This window comes from Triturus cristatus, chromosome 12 (assembly GCF_964204655.1).
Source record: "Triturus cristatus chromosome 12, aTriCri1.1, whole genome shotgun sequence".
In the NCBI taxonomy this organism is placed as follows: Eukaryota; Metazoa; Chordata; class Amphibia; order Caudata; family Salamandridae; genus Triturus; species Triturus cristatus.
Window position 1 is genome coordinate 29,638,281 of NC_140595.1, and position 23,180 is coordinate 29,661,460.

At 48.8% G+C, this 23,180-nt stretch overlaps 1 protein-coding gene across 8 annotated transcripts in view; it reads right to left on the reverse strand.

The window, feature by feature from the left end:
• Positions 1-23,180, reverse strand: part of EPS15L1 (epidermal growth factor receptor pathway substrate 15 like 1) — a 318,875-nt gene that overhangs the window by 196,083 nt on the left and 99,612 nt on the right. For 4 of the 8 annotated variants that reach the window (XM_085639253.1, XM_085639254.1, XM_085639258.1 and 1 more), the window contains 5 exons: positions 16,645-16,801; positions 14,913-14,975; positions 13,182-13,267; positions 11,896-11,968; positions 9,198-9,359 (listed from right to left, as the gene is read on the reverse strand). In XM_085639253.1, the coding sequence (XP_085495379.1) occupies positions 9,198-9,359; positions 11,896-11,968; positions 13,182-13,267; positions 14,913-14,975; positions 16,645-16,801 (541 nt within the window). The remainder of the gene's footprint in view (positions 1-9,197; positions 9,360-11,895; positions 11,969-13,181; positions 13,268-14,912; positions 14,976-16,644; positions 16,802-23,180) is intronic. The other 4 variants (XM_085639255.1, XM_085639256.1, XM_085639259.1 and 1 more) reach the window with 1 other exon arrangement.

Consider the following 23,180-nt stretch of genomic DNA (forward strand, 5'->3'; position numbering starts at 1 on the left):
GGAAGGAAAGTAACCCTCGTCCAGAAGAGAGAATCGTTCAGTAACTGCACACGAAGAAGGAAGCAGTGTAAAAATGGGGAATCACCCAAGTAAGCGGAACTCAAAAAGGGGTCTTATTGGTAATGCCACATGCATCACTGGAAAAGTCCCTGAAACATGGAGACTTCGGACCAGACCTTGCAGCCTCGAAGAGAGGCGAAGAGCTAGGAAAAAGAGTACCCATGGAACTGAATATGCTACTTACCAGTATGCATCTGTTCTTGGCATGTAGGGCTGCTGACATTCATATCTGTGCATAGATCGCCGCCTAGTGTTGGGTCCGGATGTTTGCACGTTGTTGTCCTGGAAGAGTCTTCGAAGTATCCTGGGATAGGTGACTCCTCCCCTGGACTACAGTGCGCATGGGCATCCTCTCCATCCTCAGATTGTTTTTCGCCATTGTGGCAGTGATGGAGTAGATATAGAAAGTGATGACCATGCTTACAGTAATTCTGAGAGCTGCAGCCGCTACAGGCGCCGGGGAGGAGGGAGGGCGATATGAATGTCAGCAGCCCTACATGCCAAGAACAGATGCATACTGGTAAGTAGCATATTCAGTTCGAGGCATGTGGGCTGCTGAATTCATATCTGTGCATAGAATATATAGCAGTGCCCTCTTATTAGCGGCGGCTACCAGTGCCAGCTGCAGCGGTCTGAAAAAGAGTTTTGAGAACAGCCTGTCCTACAGCTGCCTGCTGTTTTGATTGCACATCTACACAATAGTGTTTGGTAAATGTATGTGTAGTGGACCAGGTGGCTGCTCTACATATGTCATGCAAAGGAATGTTTCCTAGGAAAGCCATTGAGGCCCCTAACTTACGTGTTGAGTGGGCTCGTGGGGGAATCGTTAAAAGTACGTTTAGCCTTTTGATAGCAAATTTGGATACATTTAACGATCCATCTGGCTATTCCTGCTTTGGAGATAGCGTTACCTTTGTGGTGTGGGGCAAAGGCAACGAAAAGTTGTTGTGTTTTCCTAAAGGGTTTGGTCCTGTCGATATAATACATGAGGGCCCTTTTGACATCTAGTGTGTGGAGTGCCCTTTCTGCGACAGTTTGTGGGTTTTGGAAGAAAACGGGCAGTTCAATGGTTTGATTCATGTGGAACCGCGATACCACCTTTGGCATGAATTTGGGGTTGGTACGTAGTACGACCCTGTTGGCGTGAACCTGTATAAATGGCTCTTGAACGGTTAGTGCCTGGAGTTCACTAACTCTCCTCAAAGAAGTGATCGCTACTAGGAAAGCTACTTTCCAGGTAAGGAATTGAATCTCGCATGAGTGTAGAGGTTCAAAGGGTGGACCCATCAGGCGTGTGAGGACCAAGTTGAGGTTCCACATCGGAGCCGGTGGGTGGCTTGGTGGAATGACTCGTTTGAGTCCTTCCAAGAATGCTTTGATGGCAGGCACTCTGAATAGAGAGAGGTGCTGCCTGGTCTGCAGATAGGCTGATATTGCGGTCAAATGGACACGTATAGAGGTGTACGCCAGATTGCATCGGTATAGGTGTAATAGGTAACAAATAATGTTTTGGATGGATGCGTCTAGCGGGTTAATGTCATTATTATTGCAATAAATGACGAACCTCTTCCATTTGGCTGCATAGCAAGCTCTGGTAGTGGGTCGCCTGGCCTCCTTAATGATGTCCATACAGTCAGGTGGCAGGTTGAGGTAGCCAAACTCTAGGACTTCAGGAGCCAGATTGCCAGGTTCATCTGTTGCGGATCTGGGTGCTGAATCTCTCCATGGTTCTGCGTCAAATGCTCGGGTTTGATCCGCAGCCTTTGATGCGGCACCACGGAAAGTTCGAGAAAGGTGGTGTACCACGGCTGGCGTGCCCACGTTGGAGCAACCAGGACGAGCGTCAGTGAGTGTTGACGCAGTTTGCGTGCCACCAGCGGTATCAGTGGTGCTGGGGGAAAAGCGTACGCAAATCTGCCGGATCAGTTCATCCATATCGCATTGCCCTGCGACTGCGGATGTGGGAACCTGGCGGCAAAGCTTTGGCATTTTGCGTTTTCGCTTGTCGCGAATAGGTCTATCTCTGGATGACCCCACTGCTGGAAGTACGGTTGGAGTACTGATGGGTGTAACTCCCACTCGTGCATCTGGTGGCTGTGTCTGCTGAGCAGATCCGCCATCTGGTTGTCTTTGCCGGGGAGGTGTTCTGCCATGAGGAACATGTTCCTCTGAATGGCCCACTTCCACATGCTCTGAGCCAGATGAGACAACTGTGGAGAGTGTGTTCCTCCCTGCTTCTGTATGTAGTACATGGCAGTCATGTTGTCCGTCCGGATCAACACGACTTTGTTGCACAAGTGTACTTTAAATGCTTTCATAGGGAGGAAGATTGCCAGCAGCTCTAGAAGGTTGATGTGCATCTTATTTTGTTGTTGTGTCCATAGTCCCTGCACTGTGTAATGGAGTACATGAGCTCCCCATCCCTGGAGAGACGCGTCCGCCGTCAGTATTATCTGTGGGACAGGCTCTTGGAACGGTCGGCCCTTGCAAAGGTTTTGTGGATTCCACCAATGCAGAGAGTTGTATGCCCGACCGCTCACCAACACTAGGTCTTTCAACTGTCCTTGAGCCTGATTCCACTGACGTGCTAAGCACTCCTGAAGCGGGCGCATATGTAGTCTCGCGTGTGGGACTATGAAGATGCAGGAGGCCATCATGCCTATCAACTGCATGAACACTCGCGCGGGCAGGGAGTGTTGTGGTTTGAACTTGGAAATCAGCATTTGCATGCTGTTGATTCTCACTAAATTTGGCTGAGCTGTGGCTGCCAGAGTGTCTATAGTCGCACCTAGGTACTGTTGTATGTGTGCGAGCTGGAGATGGGATTTTGGGTAATTTAGTGAGAACCCCAGACTGTGAAGGAGGTGAATGGTGCGGGACATGTGGCTGGCACATTGCTGGGCTGACTTCGCTTGAACGAGCCAGTCGTCCAGGTAAGGGTAGACGTGTATGTGCTGCCTCCGTAGATGTGCCGCCACAGTAGCTAGGCACTTTGTAAACACCCTTGGTGCCGTTGTCACGTCGAAGGGAAGGACTCTGAATTGGTAGTGCTGTCCTTGAACAGTGAACCTGAGGTATTTTTTGTGTGATGGGTGAATGGGTATGTGGAAATACGCATCCTTGAGGTCCAGTGTGGCTAGAAAGTCTCCCTGCTTGAGCAGCGGGAGGACTTGCTGGAGAGTGAGCATGTGAAAATGCTCGGAAAGAATGTATCTGTTTAGGGGTCTCAGGTCTAATATAGGTCTGAGTGACCCGTCCTTCTTCGGTATTAAAAAGTACAGGGAGTACACCCCCGTACCTTGCTCGTGGACGGGTACGACCTCTATTGCGCCTTTTAGAAGCATGCTTTGCACCTCCTGCTGTAAGAGCGTTAAGTGCTCTGAGGACATAGGACGGTTTTTTGGAGGTATTGTGGGTGGAGTGGAGGTTAGTTCTAGACAGTAACCGTATTTGACAATATCTTTGACCCACCTGTCCGTGGTGATGGAGTTCCACGTGGACAGGAACCTTTGTAGCCTTCCCCCGACAGGTGTTATGTGGTCGGGAGGAAGGGAGAGGGCGTCACTGCTTGTTCTTGGGGGAGGACCTGGTGTTGCCGTAGCCGCGTCCTCTGCCCTTTGTACTGGAGCCACGATATCCACCCCGGGTGTTTTTATCGTAGGTGGTTTGTGTATTGCTCTTGTTGTATGTTTGCTGTGACCCCTGTCCTCTACCTGCTCCTCTATTTCCGGGGCGACGAAAGGAGCCGCTCCGAAAGGACTGAGTTTGGAGAGCCCCCATGGACTTTGCAGTGTCCGTGTCCTTCTTTATTTTCTCTAGGGTGGTGTCAACCTCCGGGCCGAATAAATAGTCGGGGTTGACAGGCTGGTTGAGTATGTTGTTTTGCACCTCAGGTTTGAATCCGGAGATTCGTAACCAGGCATGTCGTCGCAGCATGACGCTAGTGTTTATGGCCCTGGCAGCTGTGTCTGCGGCATCCAGCGCGCACTTGATGGATGCGTTTGTGAGGAGCTGTCCCTCTCTGATGAGGATCTCTGCACCTTCTCTGAATTGGTCAGGGAGATGTTGGATTAGCTGCTCTAATGTGTCGTAGTGCGCTCTATCGTAGCGAGCGAGGAGTGCTTGAGTATTGGCAATGCGCCATATGTTGGCTGCCTGGGCGGCAACCCGTTTGCCAGAGGTCTCTAACACCTTGGACTCTTTGTCCGGGGGAGGAGCGTCACCTGTTGTTTGTGAGTGTGCCCTCTTGCAAGCATTCGCAACGACAATGGAATCCAGAGGTAATTGGCCTCTGATGTAAGTAAGGTCCCCAGGCGCTGATCTGTATTTTTTGTCGATCCTGGGGTTTATCACTCTTGCCCTGGTGGGTTCTTTGAAGATGTCCTTTGCTGGTTTGAGGACACCCTTCAACATGGGTAGAGTTTTTATATTTCTTTCTGAGGATGCAAAAGTATCCATAAGAAAGTCGTCCTCGACAGTGTCCGAGTGAAGTTGCACCCCATGATTGGCCGCAGCACGTTCAATTAGAGCGTTGAACGCTGCCGTGTCCTCTGTGGGAGATGTTTTTGCTCCATAGAGTTGCGGGTCTTGTGCATCCATAGGTGCACCTGGGTCCACAGGGTCATCCCAAGTTTGATCAGGGTCCTGTTGGCCGTCAGGGTCCATGTCTCCGGGGTAGGGGACTTGGTCACCCATGTAGTCCCCCAACGCATCCGTGTCGGAGTGTGTGGGAGAGAATGATTGTGGATCCTGGTAGGGTGAGTGGAAAGGTTCGTAAAGAACTGGTTCTGAAGCCACAGGCAGCTTTCTTTTAAGTGGAATCCTGAAGGAGTCCAAAGCCGGCTCCGAAGTTATTTTCTGTTTGTGGATAATCATCCTGCCGGTGTCGGCGTCGATTATATGCGATGGAGACGTCTCCGCAGAGTGTTCGGCAGGCGTGATCGTGGTATGGGTCACCCGTGTCCTGATTTGGAACATTTTCGGGGCCGTGGATGGTGGCAGGCCAAAAGTGATGTTGGCTGGTGTCGAAGAGGCTGCTGGAGCTTTAATTGGCTCGGAGCCCGACGTGTCCTGGGGGACCATTTTCTTTTTGGTGCTTTGCGCAGCAATGGGTCGCGTCTGGAGCGCCCTCGAGTCTTTCGCACCGACCGGTTCTGTTGAGGCAGTCGTGGATTTTTTCGGCGCCGGTGGGTCATCGAGTCGAGGGGCGGGAGTGGCCGTCGACTTCTTCGATGATTGTGGCTTAGATGTCGCCGTGGAAGCGGTGTGAGACGCAGCAGGCTGTTTGACCTTTGGGGTCGGAGTCGATTGCGTCGGTGCCGGGAGCCGAGCAGGTTTGGTGGTACCGAAGGCCTTCTTCCTTATGTCGACTCCGACGTCGACCGCTTCGAGTTCGGCACCGAAGTCTCGTTTGGTGCGCTCGGTGCCGATGTGTTTTGCTGGCGTCGAAGGTGTGGAGGGCCTCGATCCGACCAGCGCCACTTTCGGTTTCGGTTTCAAGTGAACCAATACAGCTTTCGGTTTCGGTTTTAAAGAAGGGAAACCAGCCATTTTGGGCATTAATGGCTGCCGCTGAATGTCCGAGGCCGGGCCCGAGGGCGGGGCCGAAGAACTGCGGGATAGGTCTTGGGTAAGGCCCGAAGGCGATCCCTCGACCGGAGCCATAGACTGTTGCACTGGGCTTTCTTCAGTCTGAACGGGTAGGCCTTGCTCGTCACCGGAGCTACTCTCTTCGGCCCCTAAGGCCTCATTGTAGTCTCCTACCTCGGTGTCGTCTTCATCTCTGTGAAAGAGTGTTTCGTCGACGTCTTCCGATCCGGAGTCATGTTCGGAAACGGGACTGGAGGGTAGGTTCTCCACTTCTTCGACATCTTTGGTCTCGGCGTTGAAGATGTCGGCCGGGGCCGGTGCCGCTTGCTGCGCCTCGAGTCTCGCCGCTCGGCGATTCCGTAGAGTCTTCTTGGATCGAAATCTGGCACAGGCCATGCATGTAGATTCGTCGTGATCCAGTGAAAGGCATTTGTTGCACACCGGATGGACGTCGACGTGGGGGTATTTCGCATTGCATACCGGACACCTCTTGAATGGTGTCCTCGATTCCATCGCTGATGTCGAATCGACGGTCGGGTAAGATGCGAAAGTTTGTTCTAGAAGTTAGTAAACTAACAAAGATACTATCGATACCGATCGATAACAGTACCGACGCGAGCTAAAGGCCTTTTGGCCTGAAAACAGGTTTTCCTAACTTGAGTCAAGATAACACATCCGAACCCAATGGTGGAAAAAAACAATCTGAGGATGGAGAGGATGCCCATGCGCACTGTAGTCCAGGGGAGGAGTCACCTATCCCAGGATACTTCGAAGACTCTTCCAGGACAACAACGTGCAAACATCCGGACCCAACACTAGGCGGCGATCTATGCACAGATATGAATTCAGCAGCCCACATGCCTCGAACTTGTATATATACCTAACTACAGATATATATAGCAAAAACGTGTAAACTAGCTACGACTATGCAACATGGTTGTAGAGGAACACCCTGGTGCCGTAATGGCAGACGGAAGCTGCCTGTAAAGTGTGATGAACATCCCGAAAACCTCCAAAGGAGGAGAATGAAGCAAATAAGCAAGATGACCAATGACGTATCGAAGATGATGCCAAGGCACAACATGGAGCACCGTACAACGGCAGATAAGAGCACCAGAGGACGCCTAGAAGCCAAAGGAACTCTTAGGCCCAGGCGACCTAAACAGAGCTATATAATAGCAAACAAGTACCCCACACGGAGTATGCACACCCCAACAAGGGTGAAACACGTGTACTAGGACAAGCCACAGTCAGAGGAACAATCTGTGGAACACTGCCACAGTAGGTTAAACGCCAGTTTAAGACGCATAATGCATCCAAAGTATGAGAAATGAAAGTGTACTCACCTCCGACCATGCAAAAGGAAGACCTGAGGCTTACTATCAGCCGAAAACACATAACGCATCAAAAGGATGCTAAATGAAAAAGTACCACCCCAGAATAAACGGCTGAGGAACACAGGCCTAAGGTGGGGGGGTGAAAGCCCGCAAGAAGGCGCTGAACAGCCGAGTCGGCGTGTGCATCAAACAATAAAACCCCATCAAAGGGTAAATCAACAAGACTCTACCGTATATTTTCCAGGAAGACGCTATCCCGTAACCAAGCATGGCGCCGCTAGGCGACTGAACCAGCCATAGCCCGGCCTAAGGAATCAGCAGTATCCAAGGCGGAGCAGATCGTAAACTCAGCAAGGTCACGGCCATCAAGATGAAGCAGGTCAACACGAGCGCCTTCAGCGCTGGGGGAGAGCAAGGACTCTGCAGAGTCCCACAGGGCAGAGGTAGCCCAAGCCAGGACACACACTGTATTTAGTGACCGTAGTGCAGCACTAGTGGAGGCAAAGATGTTACGACCCCATGACTCAAGCCATCTAGACTCCCGGGAGGGAGGAAGCAGTAGCTGGGGCAAGGAAGGGAAGGCAGTTTGCAAAACAAACCCCTGCATGTCAGGATGCACAAATAAACAGACCGGATCATGTGGAGCAGGATGGTGGTGGTGCAAGACCGAACGAGCCACCGGGTCGCAAGAAGCTGGCCGAACCCAGGTGCCCGAAAGGGCAGAAGCGGCTCCACATTCCCTGACCCACGGTGAAGAACATCAAGTAAAGGGTAGACAGACAAGGGCGCCGAAGGGGGCTGCATGCTCAAAATCCGAGTGGCCAAAGAGACCAAAGAGAGGAGGGGACAGTAGCTCATTAGTAGGTGAAGGCTGTAAGCTAACCCTCCCAAGACAGTGAGGGTGCGACCAATGCCCAACTGAAGGAAGCCCCATGGATGAATGGGGGTCCTGATAAGGCTCCTGAGGAGGCGAGGAACCTGCCGGGTGCGGGTGCTCTTGAGGAGGTGGGGACCCTGCCAGATCCACATACTCTAAGGGAGGCACAGTCATGAATACATCCGGCGTCGCCGGGCATGAGGGCGACACTAAACTCTCTCCGGACACCTCCGGAGAAGAGTCAACAACCCGGCGTCGATGCCGCGCCAAAACCACTTTAGTAGGCGTCGAGTCGGTTCCGTCCGTCGCTGAATCCACAATAAGCTCCCCTTCCGAAGAAGGAGAAGGTGCCGGGGATGCAAGCCTCCGGCGCCGCAACGGCGCGGACTCCGCCTCAAGCCGGACCAGCTCCGATTCCAAGGGAGGAAGAAGAGGCAGAGCCGGGGAGGCGACAAGTTCAACTTCTGAAGGAGTAGGCACCGGGAGGGCAAACCTCCGGCACCGCACCGGCGCCGCCTCAGCCTCAACTGCAACAGGCTCCGACTCCAGAGAAAGAAGCAGAGGCAGAGCCGGGGAGGTGAGTCTATGACACCAGAACGGCGCCGTCTCGGGCTCCGGACAGGCGGCCGCCTGCCCAGAAGGCCGAGGTGTGCACAAAGCGATGATTTGAAAACTATCACTTAAAAAAATACTCCTCAATGCACTGATTAATCTGATGTACTAAGGTGAAATGGTTCTGCATGTCATTAATATACACTTTTGAAATTTTGAACACGTTATATTTTTACACATTTGCTGCAATATGTCTTTAAAAATAAAGCGGTTTCTAAATTTAAGATGTGCAGGAAACCCTAGTTACATTTTTTCTTTAACTCAAATTAACCTTGAAATAAATTCTTGCCTGTTTATTTCACTTCTTTTTAATGTTAGTGCTGAGTTGAATATACAGCAGCCCAGTGCTGCTGCTGGCCAGGGGGAACATGTAAAGGTCAAGAAGGCCGCACGCAGCCCCTGGGCCGTACTTAAAGCATCACTGCCCAGTTAATGAAAGTGCCTGAATTTGAACTCCAAAAACGTATTTCAATCTTTCCACTTTCAGTCTTTTGCAGCGCTGATGTGCAGGAATTAACAGTAACAGCCATAAAGCAATCACTCAAGTAACAGATTAGCCATGCCTCTTCCAGTACAATGAGTGTGCTTTCTAGAGTGAAAGGCACCCATCAAAAACAGTCACAAGTTAATCAGAAAAAAAACAAGGAATCCTGACACATCCAGTGGCAATCACAAAAGGAGCCAGGAATGTCCTTTCAAACGGCCTTGAAACTGCTGCTCACCATCTGGGATTCCTCCTCGCACTTCTGCCGCACATCGCTCAGCATGTCCTTCAGCTTGGCTTTTTGTTGGTCCATTTCCTCAAGCCGGTCTTGTGCATCTTGCTTCTGGGCTTCCAACTGTTGTAAAATATGCGTTTCTCGATCCAAGTCATTCTGCAATTCCTATTAGGGAGACAAATAGTGGTAATCAACTACATGTTACAACAATTTTAACAATATAATTAGGGAGCTTTCAGTATACCCTTCTACAAAGATGTTACATTAACCTATGCTTACTGTGACTCACAAACCCTGCAACTTTTTTATATCTATTTATTTAGATTTGCCATTTAAGTCCATAACTTTACAAACATCATAATCTATGCTATTGGTGGAGAGCAATATTGAAAAAATGTTACTAGTCCATTATCTTGCACCACACTCACTACCATTATGAACCTTTTCCAGCCTGTGGTAATGGTTCTCTATAAAAATGTGTACATAATTTTAGGCTCCATTATCAAAATCTATTATGGCCTCAAAGATTCAATGGGAACCCCAAATTAGATTCAAAATGACCAGCATATTAGGTGTGCTCAAGAACATAATTAGGTAAAGGCAAAGAAAAAACTGCTGCCGTGCACAAGGGACTGACAAGAGGGCTTGGAAAATTCAGTTCTACAGGCAAGTGTAATTTCTTTACTTCATTATCGAACAGTGGGCCAGATTTAAGACCGTTTTTTTGCCGTCGCAAATGTGTTTTAGGCCCGTTTGCGACTGCAAAAAACGTGTGGCCCATGTACCAACCCTATTTTGTGAGTTGCTAATCAATTAGGGGCTCGCAACATAGGGTTAGCGACTCGCTATTAGGAAGGGGCGTTCCAAGGGTGTCCCTTCCTAATAGCGACTCCAAATGCTATGTAAGAATGTTCTGCGACCGCAATTGTGGCCGCAAAACACTGCCAGTCTACCACCCTTCTCACAAGGGTGGTAAAGCACTTGCTTCCCTTAAGGAAAACAGGCTGCATTTGGAAAAAAACCTGCTTTATTTAAAAGCAATCCCAGACATGGTGGTCTGTTGACCCCAGCAGGCCACCATCCCTGGGAGTGCCAGCCATTCCCAATGGTGTGGCAAATTGCGACAGCCTCATTAATATGCATGAGGCATGCAATTTGCCACCCCATTGGGAATCGCCAACATTGTCTGAGACACTGTTGTACATTCATTTTTGCAAGACGCAATTTGCGACTCGCAAAAATTAATGGTCGTATATCTGGCCCAGTGTCCTTACTGGTCAACATTGCCACCATTAGAGAAGTCAAGTAGGTTAATTGAAAATAACAATTTATTCACAACAGAGAGTGTGAAAGAATGGTCCATCAGTAAATATGATTTCAGAGTCAACAAGCAATGTCTCCTAAATGATAACTCCCAGCGACTACATTTTTTGTAGTTTGTATAGAACAGTACTGGTAAATGCACATCAGAGAACTTCACAACAGAACTAGACTAAGTTACATTCCCCTCCTCCCCCTTTTTTAGGCACATGGAGAATAGGTGAGCCTGTTGAGCTGAGTCTGGGATTCAAACCTGGTTCACCATGTTACAAAGTCAAAAGCTCTAGCCATTAGTTCACATCTCTTCGCTGAATATTTTGCAGTTCTCAAAAAGTTACACCATCGTTATGAAATAAGCATAGGCTACTTTGCGTTTTGCAGAGTGAGCCTTTGGTAATCGATTGTATATTAAAATGCACTGACTACAGAGAAACCCTTATCCCACACTATACACATAATATATTGGACCAAAGGCCACAATAGGTGGCAGCACCTAGTATTGAAAGAATCAAGTAGGAATATTTGGTTCTCCCTCACATCTGGCTGACATAGCTATACGGAGCAATCTTGACGGTAAACACAATTGCATCTATTGCTAGCACATTTATCGAGCATTGCATGTCACCCTGTAAGGCACTCCAGGCAAAGTCTCTGTGAAAGCAGGAATTGAGAAAGTAGTTGTAGACTCAGATGTAGGCAACACCCCTGGGAAAAGGCATTGGAGCATGGTTAAAAATGAAAGATGGTTTGAACTGTTTGCTTTTCAGACACTTCTCGAAGTACTTTTTTGTGTGCATGTATTTAAGATAATTCATACTGACCCTACAAGACAGCTAAGCATAAAAGCAGGAGCCAACAGAGATTCTGGGCCACAGTGCCAGATTGAACTGAAAACCCTCCAACTTCAAGAGGAAACTCTAAATACAGAGAACCATCCAGAGTGTGAATAGCCTGTATCACAGGGTTAGCATTGCAGAGGAAATTCACTGTGTATTCTACTCAAGAGTTTTTTTCATAATGCGGAGGATTCAGTTCCTTGCAAATTCTAAATGATGTCCACAGCTGTAAAATTCGTAGTGCAACAGCATCACCAGAGGTCACATAATAGTATCTATGATTCTGTCAGATTTGAATCAAAGCAGCAAATGTTAAGTCTTGACAAACTAAAGAACAGCAGATCCAGGCGCCTGAAAAACCTAAATAGGGAATAGTGATGTGTGGTGCAGACTACATTGTTTACCTCAGTGTATAGTATTTTAGGGGTAATAAATCCTAAACCTGGAATCTCACACATCTCATGAAACCTCTGCACAATCTTCATATTTTCCACTGTCTGCCAAACCCCTGCTGACCAGACCTCAGGAGGCCCAAGTTCTCTTACCTGAACTTCATTTGTCTTCTGTCGGATTGCATCTTCCTTGTCTCGGATGTCGTGCTCAAGTGCATATTTTTCACTAAAAGGGAATTCAAAAAAACATACTCTATCAAAATTAATTTAAAATATAGCCTGCAGCGTATTTCCAAAAACAATGGAGTGTGGTGTATTATAAAGTTGTCACTTGTGAATGAACCAGGCTTTATAAAGTGGAGAGGGAAAAACAAAGAGAGGGAGCGATAGGCAGAGATAAGAAGTGTGTGTAAGGCACAGAGAGAGCAAAAGAGTTGGCATACAAGAGGAAAAAGGAAGACAAATAACTGCAGTTTCAGAAGAGAATTAGGAAGCTCGGCTCACAGGTTTAAAACACTAGAGACTGCGGACTGCAAGTCAAATTCTGTTTCGAATATTGACTTAATTTATGGAGTTGCATATATATTCTACCTCCCTAAGCCTTAATACCCAACAAATGAGATGGCAGGGGCCGAATGTAGAAATACGCAGAGAGCAGACAGTGAAATAGTTCAGTAGGCTTGAAGGATTCGACTATGACCTAAAGATCACAGTTTCAAATTCTTCATCTTTCAGTCAACAATTCGTGCATTTGATGCTGAAAGAATTACTGCTGTTATTCAGAGTAAACTGAACACATTGGTTTATAGAGGCATAAAACAACAATATTGTGCTAGCAGGAACTCAATAAAAAAGTTCTATGTTGTACCAACCTACACTTCAACACTACGAGATACCTTACACAAAAACTAGAGCTATCTGGTGGCATTACAGCATACAAAGGCACTAGTACCCTACTGCTGAAACCAAGGAAATTTTCCAAAAAGAGAACATATAACCAAGCCTTCTCAGGTATCCGAAAATCTATAACGCACCACCTCCTGAAATCAGAATGAACCCCTCAACTGCTTTATGCAAGAAAGAAGTTAAAAGGACACTGACATACACATTTCTGCTGTAGAAAGCATGAATTTCGCACCCTGCTGAAAGTTGGAATAAAAAGGAACACAAAAGGGAATTGTGGGGCACAATCACAACGGACAAGGTCTAAGCTAATGAAACCTAACTCTACACCCTTTAAATTCTTAAAAATATAACATTTCCTTTACCTGTTTCGTTTATAGAACCATATGAAGCCGAAAGCATTTTTAAACAGTCTGCAAGGGGAAGAGCTGGAGGACACAGTGTCTAAAGTATTCCGATTCAATTAAACATACAGTGGGGACCCGTTAGAGTACGATGTGCAAAGAAAAGAAGTAGGTTAACACAATAACACTTACCGCTGCAACTGTGCAATCTCTTGACTAATTTCATCAAGTTCTTTCACCCCAGTAAATTCTCCTGACCCAACAGAACTCGAACTGTCCTGCACAAAGAAATACATCAGCAAGAGTTATATTAAAGGATTAAAATGATAATGTTCTCAAAATCCACAACGAAAAAGGAAGACACTAAAGACCACTCTAGTTTGACACAGAACTTAAAAACTGCATTCTCCAAAAAAAACTGCATTCTCAAAAAAAGAATCTAAATCCAAATGAGCATGCATTAATAGTATTTATTTCCGGCGAACTCTAATTCTCTCATCTGCTAAATACTTTAGCTCTGCTCTACCAATTCTTCAGAAGAGAAGGCACTCGTTAACGCAGGAGGAAACGGATCCAGTAAAGGGAAAATTAAGACTTAGAGATATATGACTTGCCAAGTTGCATGTCCTGAATCTCCTTCTCCTCCACTCCCAATTGTCTAGAAAATTCCAACATTTGTGTCCACAATGGCCCGCCAGAAGTGAGCACTGTCATTGTGTAAAGTTGGTGGATATATATGAATGAATGAATACATACAATTTGTAAAGCATGACTGCTGTTAAAGGGTGCATGTAGAGTGAGGGGCGTTGTGGCAGTGGGAGGATTAAGCAGTCAGATCTGATATACGCAAGCTGACAAATCCAGGTTTTTAGATTCTCATAGAAGTAAATATGTTTAATAATGTTGAATATTTCAATGGTAAGAAGTACCACTGATAAGAGGCAAGCAGAATTCAGGATGGGCATGTCTGAAGCACAGGAGAGTGAGCAGATTCGCAGAGGACCAGCATGGTGATTGGTCAAGGTGTTGCTTTGGCACCATATTGACAGTTTTAGCTTTGTGGAGGAGTACGTGTTGAGGATGTGTGAGCTCTGCTATGTTGTTTTGAGTGTTGTATTCTGAGAGTGCAGACTGCCTGTGTTGTGATTATGTGAAGTGGAGTGACCATATATTGTTCCAAATGAGAGCTGCTGATTGTGTAGTATGAATGTAGGTGTCTGATGAATGTACCTTTGATTTTCGAATGAGTTCTGGTTGTGTAAGGTAATTTTGCTCAGAGGATAAGTTGGGTTACGCTCACAAGTGGGAATCAGTAGAGTGAATACAATTTAAGTATGCTGTGAGACTGCAACTGCTGAGGGGAGCTATAAACTATTGTGATTGTTAGTGTGTACGGTAAGATGCCATGCTGTAGCTTGTTTTCTGCTAGGGTGGTGGTGTGCAAGACTGCCTTACGCTATTGTGATTGTGGTTCATGTTTGGCATGTGTTTGGTATGCAACAGTATTTTACCGGTGGATACAGGGCCTGTGATGGGGTGACATCTTGCTCTATGAGGAGTGGGTACATTGTGTTGAGTGAAGGTACACTTGCCAAACTGTGTAAGAGAAGTGAAGTGCACCTGGTTTGGAATATGTTTTTACGTGCTTGTTCGTCCTAGTATTCATCAATCATCTAACGTAAATAAAAAAACAATGTCAGAACAGTGAGCAAAGCCGGGCCGCAATTCAACTCACTGCCCCTAGGGCTGTCTAAGCTGACTGCAAGACCGGGACAGTGCAACAGCAGCAATCATAGCACAAAAAGAGGCTGGGCTAAAACTATAAATAAAAATCAGTGAAATCAAACATTTTTGTTAATGGTTTGACAAACCGCTGCTGGCACAAGCATGCAGCATTCCTTTTGTTATTCTGCAGCTACTCACACGGCGCATTTCTGTTAGTGTGGAGATCTCACATCCTACTGGGGTCAGGTACCCTGACAGAGTCTACAAGGAGGAGTGTGGGGAAGAGAGACAAAGAGGCCAAAGACAAAGGAGAGAAAGAGAGACAGCATGTAGTAGTTAGTCATTATAAGAGCTAAAAAGGAACCACAAGACTGGGGCAAAATCCGTGGGTTGGACGCATGCAGGAGATCGCTTCAGTATTTTCTGGAAATACGTTTGGGCATGGACATGTACAGAAAAATCTAATTTAACTATTGCTTCTTGAACCCAACGTAACTACATGTAATTTTGTAGCATAATTTACACAGACTCCTGCTCCTCAGGAGATTCTGAAAGTTCCCTTGACAAGCATTTTTTTTTTAAATCTCTTCACGTCACTAATCTATAAATCATGAAGCCCACTGAAAGCAGAACATAACAGGAGGCCATTGTTTGAGCTGCAAGTGTGCAAAGAGTGTGGAAACCCAGACCTTGTGAATGTTAAGATTGTCCTGCTTGTATACGTCTTGTTTCATCCTTTCACAACTCTAAAAATCTCCATTACTTAGTCCAGACCCACTGGTGATAAAGTGGGATCAAGACTGAAACAGGGAAAGGGGGTGATTGAAAGAATCAACCGTTGATAAGATCCAATTAGAGACAAAGGGGAGAAAATAAAGAGGATGAGAAAATAAACGTAGTCAAAACCCTTTCACACAACATATAGTTTTTTCTTTCCTATAATTTATATGGTCAGCATGTCTCTTTTAAGGCACTCATGAGTTAATCACTAAATCAACAAGTGCTGGTAAAAGTAATGAAGTGCACCCACGTTTAACCGAGGCAGCATGTTTGGAGCATGCATCTGAGTGAATGCAAATCATTTTTGGCACATTATCCAGAGTTGAGGAGTGACAAACTGAAATGTAAGGGACATTTCCTATATCACTTTGGTGTCAGCTTTGCCATGAGACACAAGACAGAGGTACACATCCATGCACCTTTCTTCCAGTTAACAGTCCAGTAGAAACCTGCATCTCTTTCTCTGTGCTGGTCACTTCAATTCCGAGGCCTGGCACACAGTGCTAGATTCATATTTCCTACCCTGGCTACTCCTCTTATCTTCTTGACGGGGACCAAGCCTCTGCATAGAATCACTCAAAAGAGGAATTGTGGCAGGGGACTGTGGTCCATTCCACATCACTCTATAAACAGACTCAGAGTATTTAATTGATATTAAGAGGCATCATAGTCAATAATTGTATTTTTACTTCTCAGCCTGTCCGCAGATTAGGTAGAATATATAATCTAGGGAAATTATCTAGAGAAGCTACACAAATCCTTACAGTGGAGGAGTAAAACACTACCTAGATGGACACTATGCCTTCTTCAGCAAGAAGGTGTTCATGGGAAAGCTCCTATTACAAACATATCAAGGCTAGGACCTTCTGGACAAAAACAAACCCATGGGTGTTTTACTAAGAAGCATTCCTACCATTTACAAAATGGAAAACTCTAGGTTGTGAGAGCTGTGGCGTCCCTAGAAGCAGACATTAGAATCACATGGAAGTTGACAAGACTTGGAACATTCTACCTGAAACGAAGCATTAATGTTTTCCTTGACGCAAAGCATGACCACATTTACCTTCAAAGGCAAGGGGGACCAGTTAGGATGCAGCATGCAAGAATTGCAAACACCTTGATAGCACGTGTATCAGAAACTAATACTCACCGCTACTGGGGTGCTCCGTTCTCCAGGGGGTACCATATCTGGGGAGAGGACCTGAGGAGGGTCAATCCCCTTGCTGACCTTCTGTTGGATAAAGTGCATAGCGAGAGCAAACTGGTCTTTGCTTAGCTTGCCCGTTTGCCTGGTGTCGGCCAGTGCCCTGTTGGGAATCGTACAGTTGTCATTAGTTTTGTTTCATTTTGTATAATGTCTTTATAAATAAACTATGCATAATTTAAGAGGTCCAGCAAAAGCGACACAGAGCAATGTGTTCACACTGCTGCATGTCTGTTACTCATGCACAGAGTATTATTAATCAAGTAAACAAGTATTCAAGCTAGATCACTAGTCACTATTTGCATTCTCCCTATGGTGCAAGATTGACCACTAAACAGGTTATGGTTCTTTGCAGGCCCAAAGGATGTCCACCAACCACAACACTGTCGCTATAGGCCAGGCTGGTCACTAATAAGGTCACATTCTCTATATTGTTCAAGGCAGTCCACTAAATGTGTTATACTCTCTCCACTGTCCAAGGCTAGTCACTAAACAGCATCTCTAAGGTCGGAAGCTATTAGCCACTACACATTCCAAAGCATCTCTACGGCCCTAGGAGATTAGCCACTAAGGAATATGCTACTTACCAGTATGCATCTGTTCTTGGCATGTAGAGCTGCAGATCTATACACTGTGCATAGATCGCCATCTGGTGTTGGGCCCGGATGTTTGCAGTTTGTTTTTCCTCTTGGAAAGTCTTTGGAAGTCACGAGGTCGGTGACTCCTCCTTTGGTTCGTATTGCGCATGGGCTTCGGCTCCATCCTCAGATAGTTTTTCGCCAGCAGGGAAAGATGGAGCGTAGTAATAACAGTAAAGAAACCCATGTGTGTTGTATCTAAATAAGATAGACTGGAACGGATACAGGTAGCCAGGGAGGCGGGTGGGCGTGTATAGATCTGCAGCTCTACATGCCAAGAACAGATGCATACTGGTAAGTAGCATATTCCGTTCGAGGCATATGAGCTGCAGATTATACACTGTGCATAGACTATATAGCAGTACCCAACCCTTGCGGCAACCACCGGCATCCGTTGCAGTTGTTTGGAACAGTGTTTTTAGTACAGCCTGGCCCACACTAGCTTGTTGCTTGGTTTGCACATCTACACAGTAATGTTTTGTGAAAGTGTGCGGTGTTGACCATGTTGCTGCTTTGCAGATGTCATCTAGTGGTATGTTCCCTAGAAAAGCCATAGAAGCCCCTATCTTCCTTGTAGAGTGGGCTTTAGAGGGAACAGATAGCGTTCGTTTTGCTTTGTGGTAGCAAATCTGTATGCATTTTACAATCCACCTAGCTATCCCTGATTTAGAAATAGGGTTGCCTTTATGTGGTGGAGAGAAAGAGACAAATAGCTGTTTGGTTTTTCTGAAAGGTTGTGTTCTTTGGATGTAGTAAAGTAAGGCCCTTTTAACATCCAGTGAGTGTAAAGCCCTTTCCGCAACGGTTTGAGGTTGTGAGAAAAAGACTGGTAATTCTACCGACTGGTTTAGATGGAAGGGAGAAATGACTTTGGGTAGACATTTTGGGTTGGTGCGGAGTACAACCTTGTTCTGATGCATTTGGAGAAAAGGTTCCTGTATAGTGAGTGCTTGTATTTCACTAACCCTTCTAAGGGAAGTGATGGCCACTAGAAATGCTGTTTTCCATGAGAGAAATTGCAGCTCACATTTATGTAATGGTTCGAAAGGGTGTCCCATTAGCCTTGTGAGAACTATATTTAAGTTCCAGACAGGTGAGGGTGGTACTCTGGGTGGAATTACTCTTTTGAGGCCTTCCATAAAGGCTTTGATGGCAGGCACCCTGAAAAGTGATAGGTGCTGCCTGTTTTGTAAGTAAGCAGCAATTGCTGCGAGGTGTAACCGAATGGATGAATATGCTAGGTTACACCTTTGTAGATGGAGCAAGTAACATATGATGTGCTGTATGGACACATTTAGAGGGTTGATTGTGTTGTTGTGGCAGTAAACAACAAATCTTTTCCACTTTGCAGCATAGCATGCCCTAGTAGTAGGGCGTCTAGCTTCCCTGATAATATTCATACAATCAGGGGGAAGGTTAAGGTATCCGAATTCTAGGACCTCAGGAGCCAGATCGCAAGGTTGAGCTGAGCTGGGTCCGGGTGCCTGATCTCTCCATGGTTCTGGGTTAGGAGGCATGGTGAGAGGTGCAGCTTTTGGTGTGGTACTACCGAGAGTACCAGTAGTGTGGTGTACCACGGTTGTCTGGCCCATGTTGGAGCTACTAGGATCAGTGTTAGGGAATGCTGTTGTAGCTTTCGCACCACTCATGGAATTAGTGGGAGAGGTGGAAAAGCGTATGCAAATTTGTTTGACCAGTTCATCCATATCGCATTGCCTTTGGACAATGGGTGTGGATATCTGGCGGCGAAGCTTGGGCATTTTTTGTTTTCGTGGGTGGCGAATAGGTCTATCTGTGGATGCCCCCACTTCTGAAAGAACGGGTGAAGAACCTGTGGGTGAAGTTCCCATTCGTGAATCTGTTGCGTTTGTCTGCTGAGCAGATTTGCCACGGTGTTTTGGACTCCTGGGACGTGTTGGGCCAGGAGAAAGATTTTCTGTGGAATTGCCCATCTCCATATGCTCTGTGCTAATTGAGAGAGCTGTGGAGAGTGTGTGCCCCCCTGTTTTTGAATGTAGTACATGGCAGTCATGTTGTCTGTGCGAATGAGGACTGCCTTGCCTGAAATCTGCGTCTGGAAGGATTTTAGGGCTAGGAAGATTGCCAGTAACTCCAAATGGTTGATGTAGAGTAACTTTTGTTGCGGCTTCCATGTGCCCTGTACTGTGAGATGTAACAGATGAGCTCCCCAGCCGGAGAGCGATGCGTCTGTTGTTAGGATTATTTGTGGAACCGGGTCCAGGAAAGGTCGACCTTTGGAAAGGTTTGTGGTGTTCCACCACTGCAGAGAGCGATGGGTGCGACCGGTGTGCTGGGCGACGCGGCCTGGGCCCGGGAGCCCTGGGCCTCTGGTGACCTGGCCGCGCTGGGGGGCCTCCGGGCCTGCGCCTTGACGAGAAACGGCTGAGCCCCCTCCTGGCCTCGTGGGGGTCGCCGGACGCGGGAGCCTCCGGACGGATACCGGGACCGGCCGTGCGGTGCTGAGACCCTAGGGAGTGCGGAGCTCCGGAAGCAACATGGGCAAGGGGGACAAGACCCAGCCGAAGCTGTCCTTCGACCCGCGCAAGACGAAGGGGCCTGATGTCGCGGCTCCGGCGCTGCCGCCCGGTGGACCCGCCCCGGAGACCTCTATCTGTGCGGACATTAAAGAAATGTTGGCGACCATGGAAAAGGGGTTGCAGGGCAGCCTGGCGGAGATAGGCACCAAGATCGATGCACTCTCCTATCGCATGGACCGCATGTCGGAGAGGGTGGACAAGAACTCAGCGCGCCTGGACGAGTCCGAGAACAGAATAGCACAGATCGAGGCGGCGCAGACGGAATGGGACTCGGACCGCAAACACTTTCGTAAACTGCTCCAGGTCATACAGGACAAGTCAGAGGACTTGGAGGCCCGCTCGCGGAGGTCCAACGTCCGCATCACGGGAGTTGCCGAGACGACGCACACGGGGAGGATGGAGCCCTTCGTTGAAAAACTGCTTCGCACTCTGCTGGGTGAGGACGTGTTCTCGCCCATGTTCGTCGTGGAGAGGGCCCATCGCTCGCTGGGACCTCGCCCCAGGCCGGGCGCTCCTGCGAGACCTATCATAGCAAAGCTGTTGAACTATAGGGACAGGGACACTGCCCTGCGGATTGCGAGAGAAAAAGGGAAGCTGCAATTCGAGGGAATGGACATCTCCATCTATCCGGACTTCACGGCTAGGGTGCAGGAGGAACGGAGACAGTTCGCCCCCTACAAGAAACAATTGCGCGAACTAGGGCTGGACTACGCGATGCTGTATCCAGCGAGGCTGCGGATCAACAGGCAGGGCCAGTCGCACTTTTTCACGGACCCGAAAGAACTGCAACGATCCTTGAAGGACTGGTCCAGGGGTCAACGCAGTGGCTCGAGGGAACACGTGGGCGCTTGCGCCGGGGCCCCTGGCTTGGAAGAGCAGGACTAGCCGTCGGGAGTTGGCCCCCACCGGTGGACGGCTGCCCGGCGCGGATCTGTGGCCCCCCTCTCCCGGGGGCGTCTGGGTCCCTTGAGAGTGGCCTGCCTACTGGATCTGTGTGCGGATGGAGGTGATGGCGACGGCCCTCGACGAGGTCGCTGCTGGGTGAGATCTTTCTAAATTGTGGAGGGCGCCTTCCTATTGTGACACTGGACCTGGGGAGGGGGGTTTCGCTAGCAGTTGCGGACTGCCGCCGGCGCGGTGCTTTGGGGTCCCATAGTTGCGGGGTCCTCCACGGGGGTGGCTCTATCCGGATGCGGAGATGACCTGTTTCTGCCCCGGCCAGCGGCTGAACTAGATGCCCAAGCATCGGCTCCCTGGGACGGCCGGGTTCGGCCTGCTGGCGTGGGTATTGCACCCCTGAGAGGACTACTCAAGGGCCCCCTAGAACTATTAACTGGGGAACGTCACCAGCTCGAGCCAAGCAGACAAGTGAGGGTAACGGTGCGGGGGGTGCGTCTGCACAGCGGTGTCCCGTCAGGTAGGGACGTTCGATCCCCGGTGGCCGCTGCCCCAGCGCTGTTAAGCTCGGGTGGCCCTCTTGAGGGCCGACTTGGGGAAGTTATCTCATGTTTGTTGTGAATGGAGGGGGGGGGGGTGGGGATGGGGTCCTGTCTGGCCAGGTTGGGGGTGGTCGGCTGTGGGAGGGGGGCTGGGCGGTTGGGGAGTTGTTTTTGGGGTTGGAGACTGGGAAACGCACGGTATGTCGATAAAAGGGTCTTCTGCTATGTTCTTGCGCGCCCGAGATGTGCTGTCAGGCGGTGATTGGGGGGGGGGTCCTCCGCTGACTCTCCCCCTATGGAAGCTATGAAGTATGACTGCAGGAATGCCTGAAAGTGGAGAGCTGACGGGGGATAACCGTGAGGTGACCCTCAGAGCACTCACATGGAATGTGCGGGGATTGAACGACTTTCGCAAACTGCGCAAAGTACTGAACTACTTCAATAGGCACAACATAGACTTGGCACTCATGCAGGAGTCTCACCTCCCACTCACTAGCAAATTGCTCTCCCACAGGGGTCTGTCTGGTTGCAGCTTGGCGGCAGGCTTTACTTCACACTCTAGAGGGGTGGTCACATGGGTGAACCCGCGATCCAAACTGTCGTTGCAGAAGCTGGCCGCTGACCCGGACGGACGTTACTTGATCGCTCGGTGTATCGGCAAAGGTCATGACCTCATTGTGGTCAATGTTTATGGTCCCAACTACGATACCCCGGAGTTCTACGCCGCACTCGCTGCGCAGTGCAGGCGTCACGCCCAGGCGCGCATGGTGTGGGGGGGCGATCTCAACTTCGTATTCGACCCGACTTTGGACCGCTCCTCGGGGCGGGCCCGCCGACCGGCGGCGGCCCCGGTGTATATGCAGGCGGAATTGACCACACTGGACATGGTAGATGTCTGGCGACATAGAAGCCCCGAAAAGGCAGGTTACACACATTACTCGGCATACCACGATGTGCATACCAGAATAGACTACTGGCTGGCATCCCGGACGCTCCTAGCGGCTGTCAAGCGATGCGAGGTTCTACCTCGCACTCTGTCGGACCATTCCCCCCTTCTCCTGGTATTTGCTGCCCCGGGCACACGACTGCCGCCGTTCACGTGGCGGATGCCGCCCTACTCCCTGCTGGACGAGGCATATAGGGGGGAATTGGCGGACGAGATTGACGCTTTCTTCGCGGCTAATCTGGGAACCGTGCAGAGCTTCCAAACGGTATGGGACTCGTTTAAGGCCTACATTCGCGGCGTGGCCATGGCCAAGCACTCCGGTATTCTCAGATCCATACGGCAGCGTATGAGAACATTGGAGACGCAACTGGCTCAGCTGGAGGAGCGGCACAGGGGGTCCACGGACCCCGAGGTGGCCGCCCAGATTCAGACGCTAGTTTCAGACTTCAACAGCGAGGCGGATAGGGAAGTGCAGCACATGGGCAAATACGCCACGGCTCGCACCTATGGGGAGAGCGAGCGCCCGGGCTCCCTACTAGCGGGGATACTCCGTAGTACCAGGCGGCCCTTAGTCGTTGACGAGCTGGTGACTGCATCTTGGTCGGTGATCACCGACGAAACGGAGATAGTGGAAGAATTTCGGGGCTACTACGCGGGGCTGTACACAGCAAAATCCTCCCAAATGGAGGAGGAGATAGACGACTACCTCAGTTATATAAAAATGCCCTTCCTGTCAAATTCGCAGAGGGAATTCCTGGCGCTGCCGGTGCAAAAAGACGAAATCCTGGAAGCACTGGGGGGCATGAGGGCGGGTTCTGCCCCGGGCGCAGATGGGCTAACGGTGGCGTTCTACAAGGCCTTTCAGGATAAACTTCTCCCACACATCATGACCCTTTTTGAT